At 31.4% G+C, this 18,518-nt stretch overlaps 2 protein-coding genes and 1 long non-coding RNA gene across 7 annotated transcripts in view; 1 reads left to right on the top strand and 2 right to left on the bottom strand.

The window, feature by feature from the left end:
* The window catches only part of LOC145969221 (leucine-rich repeat-containing protein 58), a 50,203-nt gene that overhangs the window by 21,425 nt on the left and 10,260 nt on the right, over nucleotides 1-18,518 (top strand). For 2 of the 3 annotated variants that reach the window (XM_083095163.1, XM_083095162.1), the window contains exon 5: nucleotides 9,446-10,599. The exons of the other annotated variant lie outside the window; for it this stretch is intronic. In XM_083095163.1, the coding sequence (XP_082951289.1) occupies nucleotides 9,446-9,612 (167 nt within the window). In that variant the 3' untranslated portion in view covers nucleotides 9,613-10,599. Of the gene's footprint in view, nucleotides 1-9,445; nucleotides 10,600-18,518 lie in introns of those variants that run through there. 3 annotated transcript variants of the gene reach the window in all.
* LOC145969222 (uncharacterized) lies at nucleotides 9,220-11,617 on the bottom strand. The gene is made up of 3 exons (XR_014437983.1): nucleotides 10,324-11,617; nucleotides 9,844-9,995; nucleotides 9,220-9,682 (listed from the first exon to the last, which is right to left on the bottom strand). It is a non-coding gene; the product is annotated as an uncharacterized LOC145969222 (long non-coding RNA).
* The window catches only part of LOC145969219 (glycogen synthase kinase-3 beta), a 55,881-nt gene continuing 49,632 nt past the window's right edge, over nucleotides 12,270-18,518 (bottom strand). For 2 of the 3 annotated variants that reach the window (XM_083095152.1, XM_083095158.1), the window contains exon 8: nucleotides 12,270-13,404. In XM_083095152.1, coding sequence (XP_082951278.1) covers nucleotides 13,331-13,404 — 74 coding nt within the window. In that variant the 3' untranslated portion in view covers nucleotides 12,270-13,330. The remainder of the gene's footprint in view (nucleotides 13,405-18,518) is intronic. The other variant, XR_014437982.1, reaches the window with a different exon arrangement.

Genomic DNA, 18,518 nt, shown 5'->3' with positions numbered 1-18,518 from the left:
GAGAACGAAGCGCGACACTCCAGGCCCAGCCGCACACTGAGGGGGTGACTGCGGCCGCGATATTTACAGGTGTCACACCGTCCCCGGGTTCGCCCTACCGCAGGGGCGACGCGATGACCGCCGAGCGGTGCCCAAGTCTCAGGCTACTACCGAGGACCACGACCGCAGCCACCCACGCCCCCGGGCCGCACCAGGACCGGGAAAAGCCACGCCCCCCCCCGCAACAGGAGGCGAGGGACGGGCCGCCCCCCACACCGCGGCGCAGCAACAGGTGGGGGCACAATCACCCCCCCCGATATCCACCGCCATCCACAGAGTGCGCCCCCCCCGCCCCTCCACAGAGAGTAAAGGCTGCAGCTAACTCCCGAACACTGTACCTCCTCGGGAACGGTCACTGCCCCCCTCTCCACAGGGAGGAGCGGGAAGGGCACCGCTCCTAAGTGAGCGTAGCGCTCCCTCCGCGTGTGTGCGTACTCAGACGGGCTCGACGCCCGTCGCACACACAGTTGGGCACTCTTAGTTTGCCGCTCCGCCCCCCCCTAAAGGCTAAAACAGCAGCCAATGGCTAACTGAATCGTTCCAGGGGACCGGGAACGGCTTAAGCCCCTCCACCACGACAAGGTGCCTACGGGGGGGGCCAAGTGGTCAATGATTTAATAGACTTCGGGGCCGTAGCCCCGTCGTCTACCTCTTCGGTTCCCTTTCTATCAGGGAATTGATTCTGTATATAACGTCCTCGACATGCCGTGACCGCTATATACAGCGTATCCCCCCTAGAAGTGGTCACCCCCTTTTATCTTTTAAACTAAAAGAGATAGACCATAACAAATATATATGAAATTAAATGGCTTGAACTGAACTTTATTGTGAGTATAGTGATTGATTACAAAATTTATCTGTATTGAAGAACGGAGAGATATGCATAATTTTTTTATAATAATGTAGATATTTTGATATAATAAAAGTTGTAGCACTATTTGAAACGAATATAACGATGATTTAATGTAAATATTTTACATATTATACGAGATTTTCCGGCTTGAAATATCGCGGGCGACGTCCACATTTCATTTTCGGCCCTGCGATATAGCCAACTTCTGACTCGTGCATTAGAGATTGACGTATGTCATGTTGTCATTTAATCATGATACTCAGTGTACGAAAAATATAAATAGAAAGCTTATGAATCAATATAATTATGGGACATTTAATAAATTATATGACACATTGGCATAAACCACACAAACGTAAACTTTATAAATAAGAAAGTATAGCTTTTTTTTGTGAAATACTTCTTACTAAACATAACATTTTGATAAATCTTAAAACAAATAATTTTTAAAAATTGTGTGACTAACATAATTTTTATTATTAATATTTTAATTAAATTATTAAAATTAATAAACGCGTATACATCTTTATTTATTTATACATATTTATTTATTTTAGACATAATATAATATTTTAGATATAACATTTTATAGAACACACTTAACGTTTTTATAATAATTCCCACACGGAACTTGACATCCATTGGACGTCCATACAACCTCCAGAACTCCATACGACATCTATGTCCATGGTAGATATTGAATAGATTTCTAATGGAAGTCCATATTATCTCTCATGGTAGATATCTTCTACAAATCCATCATGGATGTCTATTGAACATTTGTTATGGATATATGACAGGTTTCTACATACAACTAAGTCTCTAATAGAACTCCATATTACCTCCATGGTAGATGTCATCTACAAATCCATTATAGATGTCTACTATACATCTGTTATTGATGTATGATAGATTTCTACATATTATTTCTCTAAAAAGCAAAAAATTTAATTTTTATTTAAAATTCTTAGCTAATGTTTTAAAAGTATACTTATAAATTTGTTATTATATACTCCTTAAAATATCTATAATTACTCCATATAACGTGCATATGACATCCATAAAAACTCCACAAAATATTTATAATTATTCCATATAACATACATATGACATCCATGAAAACTCCATGAAATATCTATGATTACTCTTTATATGGATGTCATATGTATGTTATACGGAATAATTATAGATATATTTAGTGAAGATTTCATGGATGTCATATGTATACATTATATGGAATAATTATAGATATTTTGTGGAATTTTTATGGATGACTAATAGAAATTAATTAGAAGTTATATTGATTTATCATACAGATGTTGTTTTACTTACAAAAACAAAGCTATCACTTATATAAATTGTTGAATTTATAATGTTTACTCATCATATATAATATATATATTTACGTGTATCAAATACAAAAAAACATTCATATTATATTTTGTATTTGGTATACAATTATACAGTGATATGTACATAAAAAGGAGAAACTAATTATTTAAATTAAACAATTTATAAAAATGATAGTTTTATTTCTCTTAATTTCCCACACGGAACATGACATCCATTGGAGGTCCATATAACCTCCATGTGACCTCTATCTCCACGGTGGACGTTCAATGGATCTCTAATAGAAATCCATATTATCTCCACGGTAGATGTCGTTTGTAAATTCATCATGGATGTCCATTAGGCGTCGGTTATGGATGTATGATAGATATGTACACATTTCTCTTAACATAAATAATTTTTATTAATTATTTTTCCTAGTATTGGTAAATATTATTTTTTGTTACTTTATCTTATATCTCACTAATAATTATAGTCAGTGGAAGTAAAATTTCACTGTAAAATCAGTAATCGCGCTAGTTCGTTCGTTTACCGCTATGGTGCGCTATTTTTCTCGTACTTGAGTTTTAGTCCTGAGAATTATATAAAGCTTGCAAAAGGCGACAGATAAAATTAAAAGTATTACTTCGATCTAATTTCTGATACAGTTTCAATAGAGGAACTTCAGATATTAAATCGATTTTATAACTCGGACAAGTAAATGTTCGGCCAATAAACGAAAATGATCCGTTCATTATCTATTTGTTACTCCATATAACGTACATATGACATCCATGAAAGCTCGACAAAATATCTATAATTACTCCATATAACGTATATCTGATATCCATAAGAGCTCCACAAAATATCTATAATTACTCCATATAACGTACATATGACATCCATCAACGCTTCATTCAATATCTATAATTACTCCATATAACGTACATATGACATCTATGAATACGTCTAATGGATGTCGAATGGAGGTATGAAATGCGGAACTGTGGATGTCTAGTAGATGTTTACGGGATGTTTCATGGACATCTAATGGAGGTTTCGAATCTCCATGGTAGACGTCTAGTGGACATCCATTAGAGGTTTTTGTTCCGTGTGGGTTATGTACACACACAACATTAAAAGTATATTATACCTAGGTATACAACATTAATATACGAGGAAAAATGAATTTAATGGTGTAAATGTTCGAAATGGCCGCCGTTCTCATCTAAGCACCACTGGAATTTTCGAATTAATGAAGCTTGCACATTACGTAATTCTCCTATAATATATTAATCGAGGTACATGCATCAATAATTCTTTGACGCATGTCCTCTTGTGTGATGGGAGCTGTGTCGTAGACCAAATCCTTTATCCTTCCCCAAAGGAAAAAATCTAACGGCGTTAAATCCGGTGATCTTGCCGGCCATGCAATTGGTCTGTTTAATCCGATCCATGCACGTGGAAATTTTTGATTTAATATATTTACACAATATCTGACTCGATGAGCCGGTGCGCCATCCTGTTGATACCACATATGCACACGTAGAGGAACATTTTAAAGCAGGATTGGTAGTGTCTGTTAAAAAATTTGCATATCTCTCTCCGTTGAGAGTTGCGTCAAAAAAATACGAACCAATTACATGGTTGCCAATAATTCCACACTACACATTTAATTTCCACTGGTGCTGAGAAGGAATTTAACGAAGCCAACGAGGATTTTCGGCAACCCAATAGCGACAATTTTGTTTATTTATTCCTTTTATATTCAAAAATGTCGCTTCGTCTGTAAATAGTACTCGCTGAAAAAAATCTGGATCTTCTCTTATTTTTTGTAAAGCCCATGTACGAAATATTCTTCGATTTCCGAAATCTCTTAAAATTAATTGTTGATGTTCCTCAGCACGGTATGGATATAATTGCAGACTTTTCAGTGCCCTATGTATTGAAGATTTTGATATTCTTATTTTAAAAGAAGAAAACTTTAAAAGAAGTGAACTGCAATAACAATTGATTTAATTAAAGTTTTAATCTTATATCTAACAATAAGATAATAATATTCATTTATCTGTTTGTTGTGCTATTTGTCGCACACTTAGATGAGAATTTTCTTGAATAAGCAACCTAATAAATTCAATTAAATCATTATTACGAGGATGTTCTGCATAATGTTGACGTCTTGCAGCGTTATCCTCGTGTTCTCATCTTTCAGCCAATCTACATGTAAAATATCGAATTAATAATGTGAAATATGTATAATCTTATAAATGTGCAGTTTAGTTAAATTTTTGAATTAATTTTTATTTTTTATAAAGTTATTTGTTACCTCCGAAATGATTGTCTTGATGGTGCTGGAATATCATCAGGATATGTTTCTCAGTACATTCGTACCGCAGCTGTACGATTAAAATTAGCACGTATCAAAATTCTTCGCATTTAATTAAATTTATTATTCGCATCCATTGTAATATAAAAAGGTTATAAAATGAAAAATATTTGAAAACATAAAATAAATATAAACATTTTAGAAGAATATTTTGTACATAAACTTAACTACAAAAATTAAAAGAAGATCCAGACATTTTTCGGCGAGTATTATTTATATTATATTATATTAGATATTATATTTATATGTATTAGATATTATATTATACTGAATCATAAGCTTTCTATTTATATTTTTCGTACACTGAGTATCATGATTAAATGACAACATGACATACGTCAACCTCTAATGCACGAGTCAGAAGTTGGTTATATCGCAGGGTCGAAAATGAAATAGTGGACGTCGCTCGCGATATTTCAAGCCAGAAAATCTCGTATAATATGTAAAATATTTACATTAAATCATACATCGTTATATTCGTTTCAAACAGCGCTACAACTTTTATTATATCAAAATATCTACATTATTATAAAAAAATTATGCATACCTCTCCGTTCTTCAATACAAATAAATTTTGTAATCAATCACTATACTCACAATAAAGTTCAGTTCAAGCGATTTAATTTATATATATTTGTTATGATCTATCTCTTTTATTTTAAAAGATAAAAGGAGTGGCCACTTCCAGGTGGGACACGTTGTATATGTAAACGCGCGTACCTACGCTTATTTATAGTGGGAGGGGTAACTCCCACTAGACGGACGCCTGTATTGGCCGAGAGTCGCCTCCTAGTACAAACTCCCCAAATAGGGCCCTCCGCCCCTGACAGAGAGGGGGAAGGTGTCGCTCGCTTACTACCGAGGGGAGGCAGACCCCTGGCGTTTGAACGATCGAACTGCTCGCACCAAGCACGTGCTCCCTAACCGGTCAAGCCACGCCATGTGAGCCACAGGTGATTCCATTCCGAATGCACCCACGGTACCGACACCTTCCGCGTTTTTATACGAGGGGGAAAGGAGCACCCCTGTTGGTCGAATATTAGATTCGGAAACCTAGATTCCGTCGCCCTAATCCGCCCCTATCCGTGTCCCTGCATCCGCCTTTTTATACGAGGAGGAATGCAGACTCCTGTTGCTGGCGATGTCAGCCTCGGGGTTCTACCCGGTAGCAACCCGTCACCCAACATCACCGCGCCCCGATGGGCATCCGTGTCTCGATGCAAGGGACTCGAAGCAATCGTGCCTCCGAATTTCCGGAGGGTGAGGCACAACCCTCTTCCCCACCATACCGCGTCCACGATATGATGGGCCTCGTCATACCCGGGGCCCTCATTGCAGGGCCAAGCTTCGCTTCCTCGTGAAAGCGACTTGCGCAGGATATCTCCATCGTGAGATGCCGCTGCGCCCGTTCTGCCTATGATTTTTTATTCAAGGGTGGGCAGGCTCCCTGCCCCCTGCGACGTGCAACGCCGACTTCTAACCCGACCGGGACACCATTCCTGCCGGTGCGTGTACAATAATAGACCTTTCAGGTAAATATGGAGAAAAGGTTCATACTTTTATGTCATCTTTTCGTTATATCCTATTTATGTGTTTACATTTGCTCATCACGGTTTCATGTTATATTTTACTTGTGTGTTTATATTTTTTTATTTGTTTGCTCGTTGTCCTTTCCATGTCGCTAAGCTATAGAATTATTGTTTAGTTTCGTTAAATAAAAATTGTACTTTTTATTTTACCTAAACTTTTAATAAGTGTTTGTATATAGCTTCTTTCATTTTGCAAAGTACATGCGTGGACACCGCATGTTCCGCCCCCCCTCCTACGGGGGCGCTCCACTTTCGTATTTTTACCTCCTGAACACGAATATGAAACTTAAAAATGGCGATCGGACTCGCAAGTCGAAAAAAAATGCAAAAAATCAATAAACCTTTGGAAAACGTACCTATATGAAATAGTGGGTAAGAATATCCAATTCTTATGTATTTTTACCATCTAAACATAAATTTGAAACTAAAAAATGACTCTCGAAACAAGAAACATAAAAAATAGCAACAAAGAACGCAGAAAAATGTAAAAAAGCCAGTGAAAATCAGCGTTAACTAAACATTGATGTTACAGTGTACATCCAGGATACGCCAAGTGTGTGTGTGTGTGTGTGTGTATATATGTGTTTTTTTCATAACTTACTATTTTAGCTGTTATATAAAAAAATAATTATTTTAAATACATTTAATACAATTAAAAAAATATCACAAATGTATGTGTACACACACACACACCACACACACACGCGCGCGTGCGGGGGGTGCAAGGGGGGCCTTCGGCCCCCCTCCCGCAACCACCCCGCCGGTAGGGGACGCATTGCGAAGAGTTCAATCACAATGGATATATGCTATAAGTTGTAAAGCGAGGTCCACCCTGCCTACCGGCAGGGTGGTTGCGGGAGGGGAGGCCGAAGGCCCCCTTGCACCTCCCGCGTGTGTGTGTGTGTGTGTGTGTGTACACATACATTTGTGATATTTTTTAATTGTATTAAATTGTATTAAATTCTATATAAATTTAAATTGTTTACCTTTTTTTATTTACCTTTAATTTACCTTTTTTTACGTTTTTTTTCGACTTGCGAGTTCGACCGCCATTTTTAAGTTTCATATTCGTGTTCAGGAGGTAAAAATACGTAGGAATTGGGTATTCTTACCCATTATTTCATATAGATCGGTTTTCCGAAGGTTTACTAAAGATAATACAAGTAAGTATAAAATTTCAAAATCGCATATCTCAAGAACGAAGAAAGACCGCCACAAAATTCAAACGGTGTATGACTCAGAATAATGAGCTTTACAACATATGTCTAGGTCGTCATTAGTGAGGTTGTACCTTTTCTCCATATTTACCTGAAAGGTCTATTATTGTACATGGTGTCCAAAAATTCTATAAAATTTATAAAACTTCTTTTGTTTATAACTTTTTAATAAACAACGAGCGACGCCTAAAACCTTTTGGATGTTACTCAGGGTAATGACCTTGACAATATATGTCAAGGTCAAGTCATTTGGGGCTGGCTATGTAAAGGTAAATATTTATCATAATTTTTTTCTTTCTCAAAAATGAAGTCTTTACTTTAAAAAAGTATTTATTAAATTTTTAATTTATTCCTGTCCCCCCTTTATCATGTTTTAAAAAATAAGGACATGTACATAAAAAATTGTAGTTTGATGTATTCGAAGTGGAATCAATTTTTCTCGCAAAGGACCTCGCACAAAATATAGGGTATTCGGTGCTGGCCAAATTTGATAAAACTGTGCCATTTTGTACTTTGAGTCTTGCTGATCAAAAGTTGTCACGCGCGCAACCCGATCCTATGAGCCGTTTTAGAGCTACAGTGGCTCAAAGTTGCGGCCACGCCATAACGCTAGTTGTCTTAGATATAGACTTGTTCTGGGTTCTTATTAATACGTATGTGCAGTGTGTCATGCACTATCCGTTCTCAGCGCTACCCAAAATCAACGGCGTGGACGTGACGGATGTTTGATCCCTTTTGTGCGTGCGTGTGTGCGTGTGACTGTATAACCCATGTGTGTGAGAGAGTGCGTAAATGGATTGGATTCTAATTCTGTGTACTAATGGCATCTGAAAACGAAGTGCATGACACACTGCACATACGTATTAATAAGAAACAAGAACAAGTCTATATCTAAGACAACTAGCGTTATGGCGTGGCCGCATTTCCGCACTTTGAGCCACTGTAGTTCTAAAACGGCTCATAGGATCGGGTTGCACCCGTGACAACTTTTGATCAGCATGACTCAAAGTACAAAATGGCACAGTTTTATCAAATTTGGCCGGGACCGAATTTCCCCATGTTTTGTGCGGGGTCCTTTCATGATAACTACCGTAAAATATTTTCACTTTTCTTTATAAATAAAAAAAATGAAGTATACGATTTTTTTCGCAGAATAATGACGTATTAAAGTATTCATACATTTTTGTTCAACTACCGCCAACATTAACATGATCCGATGCTTACCACCAGGAGGAAAATTAATTTCACGGAATTGTATTCAAAAATTGATTCATGCAATTTTTTGCATACAATACGCGCCTTTACTTTTGAAAAGATGGAGAAAGGGGGGAGAGGAGGCAAAGATAAATTAAAAATCTAACGAATCTTTTTTAAAGTGAATTTTTTTTCAATCTTGAGAAAAAAAATATTCAGATACAATTTTTGACGGAGTTATGCTCTTTTGAAATTATGCGAAATTTTAATGTAAAATTATTTGTGCGATAATTTTGTGGACCAGTGTTTCTATTTACATATTCAATGTCTTAACAAAATATTAAATATGCGGCACATATTCTTTATTTTAATTCTTAGTGAAAGAAAAAAATATTATGTAAAATATTTATCTTACGAAAGGATGTTCAGTTTTTTTTAAAATACATTTACAGCAATTTCAAACTTAAGTGACTCTGTATTTCGTATGAGTGAAAAGCGTTAGGAAACGCAAACAAAAAAAACTTATTTTAGAGAAAGTTGTACCAAAAAATCTTTAAAATAGTCTTTTTTACCTGAGATTTATCTATATAAAAATATCTGAAAGATCAGGAAATTTTTTACAAGATTTATATGAGTAGACATCCTATGAATATAACACTAAGAATACCCAAGTTTTTAAAGTACTTTCGTCGTATTTCCTTCGCAGTCTTACACACCTTCTATAACGTTTGATAGGTTTTCAAAAATGTGCAATTTTAATTTATTTAAATTTGAAATTATCATATTTATACATTTGCGATCAGATCTTGCATCAATACCGATTTATTTTTTTATGCAGGAGTTTTCTTCAATAATCGGGTGGAGCACATCAAGTTCGTTGATTTCTGCGGCAAGTATCGCTTACCGCTGTTACAATACTTATGTAGCAGCAAGTGTATTGAAGTACGCAATAGCGATGAGGAGCTTGTGAGCGGCGCCATGATTAGGAAGGTACTTCTCGGCTAATGAGCTCTTGAAGATATATTTCTGTTCTGAAAATTTTCCACAACTATTTCGCCATCACTTTGAGATTCAACTGAAACAGTTTTTACTTTCTAAAATCTGTTTTTATCAATGATATGAAATCTATATAGACATATATAAGGGAATAAAAATATGCACTGAGAAAAAAATCTGGTTGCATTAATTAGAATTCTGGTAGATTAAACCAATATGTCTGTTGGAAAATGGACGAACCAGAATTTTTGTAGGAATTACCAGATGAATCTGATTAATTTCTTCCTGTTAAATTTACCAAATTTTCTCGTTAATAATATTAAACTCATCAGCACGAAGTCGTCTAAAATTTTTTCCATCTAATTTCGGAAGTCTGTTTAGTATTTTGAATTCTAAAAAGATTATTGGATAAATCCAATCCAGATTATTGAATAAATTATTTTAAATTCAGTTTGTTAGAAATTAAACTGATAAACAGTGAAGCAAGAAGAGGATGTAGCTCAAACATATACAATTAGAGTGCTAGCATCTTCTTTCTGGCACTACTGCTCGTAAGAGAAAAAAAAATATACTTTGGATTTAATGTTAATACTGGTTCTTTATATACATTTCATGGCAAATATTGAATACGAGTTAAGTTAAGAGTGGCTCGCCGTCAAGCGGCAAGCAAAGAAGTTAATGTAACAAGAAATTTTATAGATCCAATCAGAAAATACTAACCAAATCCTTATAGTAAAATCTATTAAACGTTCTAGTTATAAAAAATCGAGTGTTATCATGATAACTAGAAATTCTTGTTTGATTTAACCAAAATGCCTTCAATCATATACGTCTTGTTGGTACAATCAAACGATTTTTCTCAGTGTGTGCTACATAGTACGTTCGATATATATATATATTCAGGATGTAACAAAAAAAAGGTCGGGAGACCGGATTATCTCGAAAAATATGAGTTGTACAAAAAAATGTTTCCAATAAAAGTTGTAGGGCTTGAAATGATCTTTTTACTGCTCTTATCAGTTTAACCTTGGACAGTCGTTTGAAGATTACATAAACATAGTTGTTTTTAAGAAAAAATATGTAATTGTTAATTGCAAATTACATATTTTTTCTTCGAAACAACTATGTGTTTTCTTTACACCAATTGATTCCTCTCATTATTTTGTACATAAAAGTATTAAGGTAAGATAATCGAAAAATGAATATTTTACAAGATATTTTACGGTTTATGTAAAATTAAGAAATGACTTCAAGCCTTATAACTCAAAAAGTACTTGAGGGAAAAATATTTTATTATAGTGTTTTGGAAAGCCTTCGAGATAAGCTACATGAATATGCAATAAAAAATAGAGGGTTCCATTTAAGAAATTGACGGTGACCTTCACGTGATCTTCAAATGACTCTCCAAGGTCAAACCAATGACACCATCTTATGGCCCGCTTCAAGCCATACAACTTTTGTCTGAAACATTTCTTTCTAAAGTGCATAGTTTATGAAATATTCGACCGTTCCGGGACTTTTGGGACACCCTGTGTATATATATATATATACACAGGGTGTCCCATTTTAAATAATACGCTCAAATATCTCCGAAACGGTGCGTTAAATAAAAAAATGGTTCAAACAAAAGTTGTATGGCTTGAAGGGGGCCATCAGAGGGTGGCAATGATTTGACCTTCTTGAAAAGTCGTTTGAAGGTCACGTGAAGGTCACCTTCAATTTTTTTAATGGAACCCCCTATTTTTTATTACTTATTCTCGTAGCTTATCTCGAGAGTTTCCAAAGCACTATAATTAAGTTAGTTTTCATTAAGTACTTTCCGAGTTATGAGGCTTGAAATCATTTCTTAATTTTACATAAACCGTAAAATATCTTGTAAAATATTCATTTTTCGATTATCTTACCTTAATATTTTTATGTACAAAATAATAAGAGGAATCAATTGTTGTAAAGAAAACACATAATTGTTTCGAAGAAAAAATATAATTTGCAATTAACAATTACATATTTTTTCTTAAAAACAACTATGTGTTTTCTTTACACCAATTGATTCCTCTCATTATTTTATACAGAAAAGTATTAAGATAAGATAATCGAAAAATGAATATTTTACTAGATATTTTATGGTTTATGTAAAATTGAGAAATTATTTCAAGTCTCATAACTCAAAAAGTACTCAATGAAGAAATACTTTATTATAGTGTTTTGGAAAGCTCTCGAAATAAGCTACAAGAATAAGTAATAAAAAATAGGGGCTTCCATTTAAAAAATTGAAGGTGACCTTCACGTGACCTTCAAACGACTTTTTAAGGTCAAACCAATGACACCATCTTATGGCCCCCTTCAAGCCATACAACTTTTGTCTGAAACATTTCTTTCTAAAGTGCATAGTTTATGAAATATTCGATCGTTCCGGGACTTTTGGGACACCCTGTATATATATATATATATATATATATATATATATATATATATATATATATATACGCACACACACACACACATATATGTAAATGTATATATAAACCTACAAAGACATGATGCGTCTTATATAAATGTTCGTTTTCTTTCTTTTTTTGTACAAATATATAGTACATATATGTGCATATACATGCAAAATTATTCTGCATGTGATAATACACTGAATGAAAAGAATTGAGCGGCGATTAACATTATTGTTAATATTTTATTGTGTTAAATAAACCACAAAAAATGTACAATAATAATAATAATATTATTATATATAAGGTGATTCCGTCGTGATTGACGGTACGGCGGTCTCGCGCGATTTTTTTCTCGCTTAAACACATCCAGAGTAAAGTTATATTATAAGGTATTCGTCATCATCGTCATCACGATTAATACGTTTTTGCGTCGTCGTGTCTTGTAAAACTAAAAACAACATTCAAGAGAAAGATAAAACATAGAGGAGGAATAGCGAAATGAGAACGGTAGGTAAAGATGTGTGTTTTTGTGTGTATTTATAATTATTTATATATATATATTTATAGGACATTGCAATTATGTATATATATAATAATTGTAAACATAGCAATCGTGTAATAAGAGACTTACTACTTTTTTTCTTTACTTTTTTCTCACCGCGTAATACAGTGCGTAATCATATAATTAATTACCTATACATACATATACATATCCATATATATATGCGCTTTATTTATATATTACATACATATATATGTATGTACATACCTCTTTCTCTTTCTCTCTTTTTCTCTCTTCCTTTTTTTCTTCGTTCAAACGCACTTTTATTTTCACACATCTCTCTCTCTCACACATACATACATACATACATACACACACACACTCAGACACAGACACGCACACATGTGCGTGCATAAACTTTCACACCTATGCACGACATTTGAATTAGCGCGTATTTATCGTATAGGCGTGGTGATAACTAGCACTACTCCGTTTACTTCTTTTTTTCTTAATCATCTTTTTTCTTTTATTTTATTTAACTGTGTAGTAAATATTTTTGTCGCTTACGTGTTCACGTACGCGCTTACATTTCGCTCTATGTATATTAAACAATTTTTCCCTAATATCGTACATTCATGAATTTTAAACATTAAGGACTTACTGCGCCTGCGCGATCGGAGATGTTATCTCGATTTATCATTTTATTCGTCCGTCATATCGTCATCGTATCTATCCAATCGGCGCGCGATGTGATCTGTATTATCTGATGTAGCTTCTTCTATTATTCGCCATCTACCACTTGTTGCTCCTGATGACCTTCCTGCTCCTTTGCCTCTTTGGCATCCTTGTCCTCATCTAAAATACGATATCGAAGAATGTAAAAAAAAGAATCGGGTTGTGAGGTTATTTTCTATTTTTTCTGATATGTTGAACATAAATAAAAAAATAAATACATAAAATGTTTTATATATTAATTTGCAATATTTTCTTTCTTCAATTTATATTTATTTTTTTGGTAATTATGCATAAAAAGGGCTCACCTTCGCACAAATGTGTTATTGACGTATGTTGTGAAGATGTTATCCCTGATTAACATTCTGAAGGTTTTAGCCGGCGGTCGTTCTTTATTCAAAAGTTAACAAATAAATGTGAGAAATATTGACATAAAGATTCTACTTTATTTGTTCACCGATTTGCTTTGTTTTTAAATATGTTATAGGGAAGATTTTCCCGAGTAATTGCGTATATATATATAAGGGTCGGACTCAAATAGTTTTGGAGATATAGGCTGAAAAAGGATAAAAATAATAAATACAAAAATAAGGTAAATCTTTGGAAAACCTACCTACATGAAATAATGAGTAAGAATACCCAATTTCTACGTATTTTTACCTCCTGAACACGAATATGAAATTTAAAAATAGCGGTCGAATTCGCAAGTCGAAGAAAAACGCAAAAAAAGGTAAATTAAAGGTAAATAAAAGAAAGGTAAACAATTTAAATTTATATAGAATTTAATACAATTTAATACAATTAAAAAATATCACAAATGCATGTGTACACACACACACACACACACACACACGCGCGCGCGCGGGGGGTGCAAGGGGGGCCTTTGGCCTCCCTCCCGCAACTACCCCGCCGGTAGGGGACGCATTGCGAAAAATTCAATCACAATGGATATATGCTGTAAGTTGTAAAGCGAGGTCCACCTTGCCTACCAGCGAGGTGGTTGCGGGAGGAGGGGCCGAAGGCCCCCCCTTGCACCCCCCGCGTGTGTGTGTGTGTGTGTACACATACATTTGTGATATTTTTTAATTGTATTAAATTGTATTAAATTCTATATAAATTTAAATTGTATTAAATGTATTTAAAATTATTACTTTTTCATATAACAGCTAAAATAGTAGGTTTATGAAAAAAATGCATATAACCTTTTTTGTAGTTTTTCAGCGGCTTTATTTTTTGCTTAAAATTTTTTTCTCAAATCAATATTTTCGGAGATAAAAAGCATTAAAATTGTGAAATTCTTTTGTTAATAACTTTTTAATAAACAACGACCGCCGGCTAAAACCTTCAGAATATTAATTAGAGATATGACCTTGACAACATATGTCAATGACACATTTGTGCGAAGGTGAGCCCTTTTTATGCATAATTACCATTTTTTTTGTTAATTATTACTTATTTTCTGTATATTAACATTTTTTTAGGAAAATTAGAAATTTTATTTTGTAATCTAAAATTCATGTTATATTATTATTAAATAAAATTATTTTATAGATATCTTTATCCATAAATAACTTTTGTCTACAAATGTTTTTTGTTTTTTAACAAAAAAATTTAAAGATCATATATTACATTAATCGAGAGCGAGAGTAGGAGAGAGGGTGGAAGAAAGAGAGGAGAGAGAAAAAGAAAGTTTAAAAATTTACATAATTTTGTTTAAAGATTAATGTTAACTGAACAAGTGTGTAATAAATCGTTTGTATAAATCACTTAATAAATATAAATAAATTTATTGTTTAGTATTAGTTTCTACATTTACAATAAAAATGAGGAACTTAAAGTTGCAAAAAATTTTATTTATTATGATTTTTCAAGAACAAAAATAGATATTCTAGTTTTTTAAAAATTGTTAATTAATTTTTTAAATTGTTAATTATAATTAACTTTTCTATAAACAACCTAAATTTGATTAAGATAATCTATTTTGTCGTGTAAATAAAATTAAAAAAGTCGAGGATTTAAACAAAAATTGTTTTTTCATCATTTTTTGCTATTTTGTCAATGATTTTTTTTCTTTTATTTTAAATGTTTAATCAAGAAAGAACACCATTGGTTACATATCTTAAAATTTTACGAGTGGGCGATTGAATAGTAAAATCAAAAAGAACATTTTTATTATTCTATATATCTTAATGAACACATTTTTTTGCAATTTTTAATACCTCATTTTTTTCTGTAAATTCATAAAGTTCGTAAATGCGTAGAAAACATTATATTTCTTAATTTGTGTTTATCGCAAGCAATTTATTGCACTCATTTTTATAGCTTCAAAAATAAGCATCTTCTTAAAACAAAGTTTTTATATTTAATATTATTAAAAATATATAAAAATTTTAAGAAGTAATGCAAAGAGTCTTTATTTTTGCTTAGCAAAAGAATTTTGCATATTTTGGAATTTATTATCATTTCGCCTTATTAATTTATGCGTAATATAGAAGACATTCTAAAGGTTCTAAAAGTTATTCTATAAAAGATATTCTAAAAGTTACGAGACTTCACTTTTAATTGTTACTTTCAATAAATTTTAATTAAATATATTTGCATACCCGGAAAAAGTCTATACATAATTAAATATAAATATGTAAAATATTATTATTCAAATATAAGTATATTAAATATATATGGAAATATTTTATATTGTAATATGAATAATTATATATTATAAATAATATAATATTCATATTGTATACATATTATATATATATATGTATATATATATATATATATATATATATATATATATATATATATATATAATATGTATACAATATGAATATTATATTATTTATAATATATAATTAATATATATATATATATATATATATATATATATATATATATATATATATATATATATGTATACAAAAAATAAAAATAATTTAAATATAATTAAATAAATTGAATACAATTAAAAGAGTAATTTTTTGTACTGCTTTTTTTTAGAAAAAGTGAAATTTAAAGAAATAGGAAAAAATTGTACATATATAATCATATATATAAAGAATATCACATATTTTAAATGTAAAAGTGACTTCGATCAAATGTATAGGTTGATATTGAAATATGTTGTAGTTTAAGTGATGATAATTAAAAGTCTTCATAGGCATAAGATTCATAAATAAAAACTATGTTTCCTTTATATATGATTATATATTTTTTCCAGGTTAAGTTAAAAATTAATTATCATCAATTATGAATTTTCTGTAAGATTCAAAATTTTTCTGTAAATTTTTCACGTAAAATTTCTTATACCCTTCTGAAGAGGATGTCCGTTTGGGGCTCTTAGAACGCTAAGGTCAGATTTCAGATCGAAAAAAAGTTAAAATTATATTCTTAATCACTTATTCAATTATTCTGAATTATACATCTTAATATCAAACACCTTGGTATATATAAAAGCATCTATAAGATTTAGTTTTTGGACATTGTATGTTAATAACACATATATACTGTAAAATGTTTGGGAATTGATAAATTAAAATGAATTGGGGAAATTTTGTATGAAATTATATACGTAAGATATTCGAATTTAAAGATAATTTTTGTCTTTTCCTATTCTTCTCTAAATATATTTAGCATAACTAAAATTAGAATATAAACTATATCCAAAACTATGAGATGTCATATTAATATAATAGATTCTCTAATCAATTTAAAAAGATGATTTTTCTTCAGTGAAATTGTCAAAGGAAGTTGTCAATCTTTACAAATTTCCAATTACTACCATTATATATCTTTGTAACAAAACCTTAAATTAAAATTTTATTAAAGTAAATTCTATCTAAAATTAACTAAAGAATATAGTTTTATTAATCTTTTAAATCCCCACAAAATTTAGTTTACAAAAAGCGTTTTTTTTCCATTGCTTATCTAGAAATTATTGATACTTCAATATCTTTGCTGAAGAAAAACTTCCAAAAAATTTCCAAATTAGCCAGATAATTTGTTATTTATTGAAATAACATTCGCGATGATTTCGGAACATGAGCTATGTACGTGTATATATACATGTATGTATGTGTGTGTATAAAGATTATACATATATTAAAAAAATGAATGAAATATATTCTTTAAAATTTTTTGCCCTCTTTTAATTAAAATTAAAAATTTTTATTCTAAATAAAATTAAAATTAATAAAAATATATAAAGCAATAAAAATGTATAAAGAAATAGTAAGCAATTATTAATAACTAAAATCTTTGGAGATTAACTTTCAATTTATTTTAATTCATTTACCATAAAAATGACTTAAACAATAAGTGAATTTCATCATTTATACTTATTTCCTTTCTCTATCAATTTCCTTTGTAAGCAATTATTAAATCCATTAAAAATTACACAATTATAATATAAATAACTTAATCATTGAATATAATTACATTATGTGAATCTTATTTAAATCACAGTTCCTCTTATTTTATTTATTACTACAATGTTTCAAACAATTTATTATTATTTTCTCAAATATTTTCATATATATATTTCATATATTGGAAATAAAACATTGAAAATTTTATACAAAAATCGAAATTTTATTTATTATCATAATTTATTTTACTCTAAATAAAACTTTTTTCAAGAATAGAACATTCGTTAATGGATTAATATAATATACGTTATATTCTATTAAATCTTTACACGATATGCTGTTTCAGAAAAATAACATAAATTAAGAAAGATTATACATATGTATGTAAAATCAACTGATGTGTCTAAAATCGTGTTACAATTAGCAAGAATATTTTAAACATTTCTCGTAAAAAACAAGTCAAAAGTATAAAATACAATTTTTTCATTTGAGACTTTGTTTCAGAGAAAAATGATATTAAGAATTGTAAATTAATATATTTGCGTCTTTTAAAATTTGAATAACTTCTGTAAAGATCTTGTGTTATCGTTATATTTCTGTAAAATCAAAATGTTTCTCTCTTGTAAAAAAAAGAAAAGCAATACAATATTGACAAAGTAAGAGAGTGATCTGATTCACATAACTTTTTTACACAAACATAATATAACTTAAATTAATTGACAAGCATAAATTATATTTTATTAAATATAATGGAACATTCTTTTTAGTTATATTTTTAATTATATATATATATATATATATATATATATATATATATATATATATATATTTGAAATAAACAACAATCAATAGAAGGAAGTGTTGTTTCTT

Source organism: Camponotus vicinus, unplaced genomic scaffold (assembly GCF_025532165.1).
Source record: "Camponotus vicinus isolate PSW18456_S1 unplaced genomic scaffold, iyCamVici1.0 SCAF_3, whole genome shotgun sequence".
Classification (NCBI taxonomy): Eukaryota; Metazoa; Arthropoda; class Insecta; order Hymenoptera; family Formicidae; genus Camponotus; species Camponotus vicinus.
This window is presented reverse-complemented; position numbering and strand designations above follow the sequence as displayed.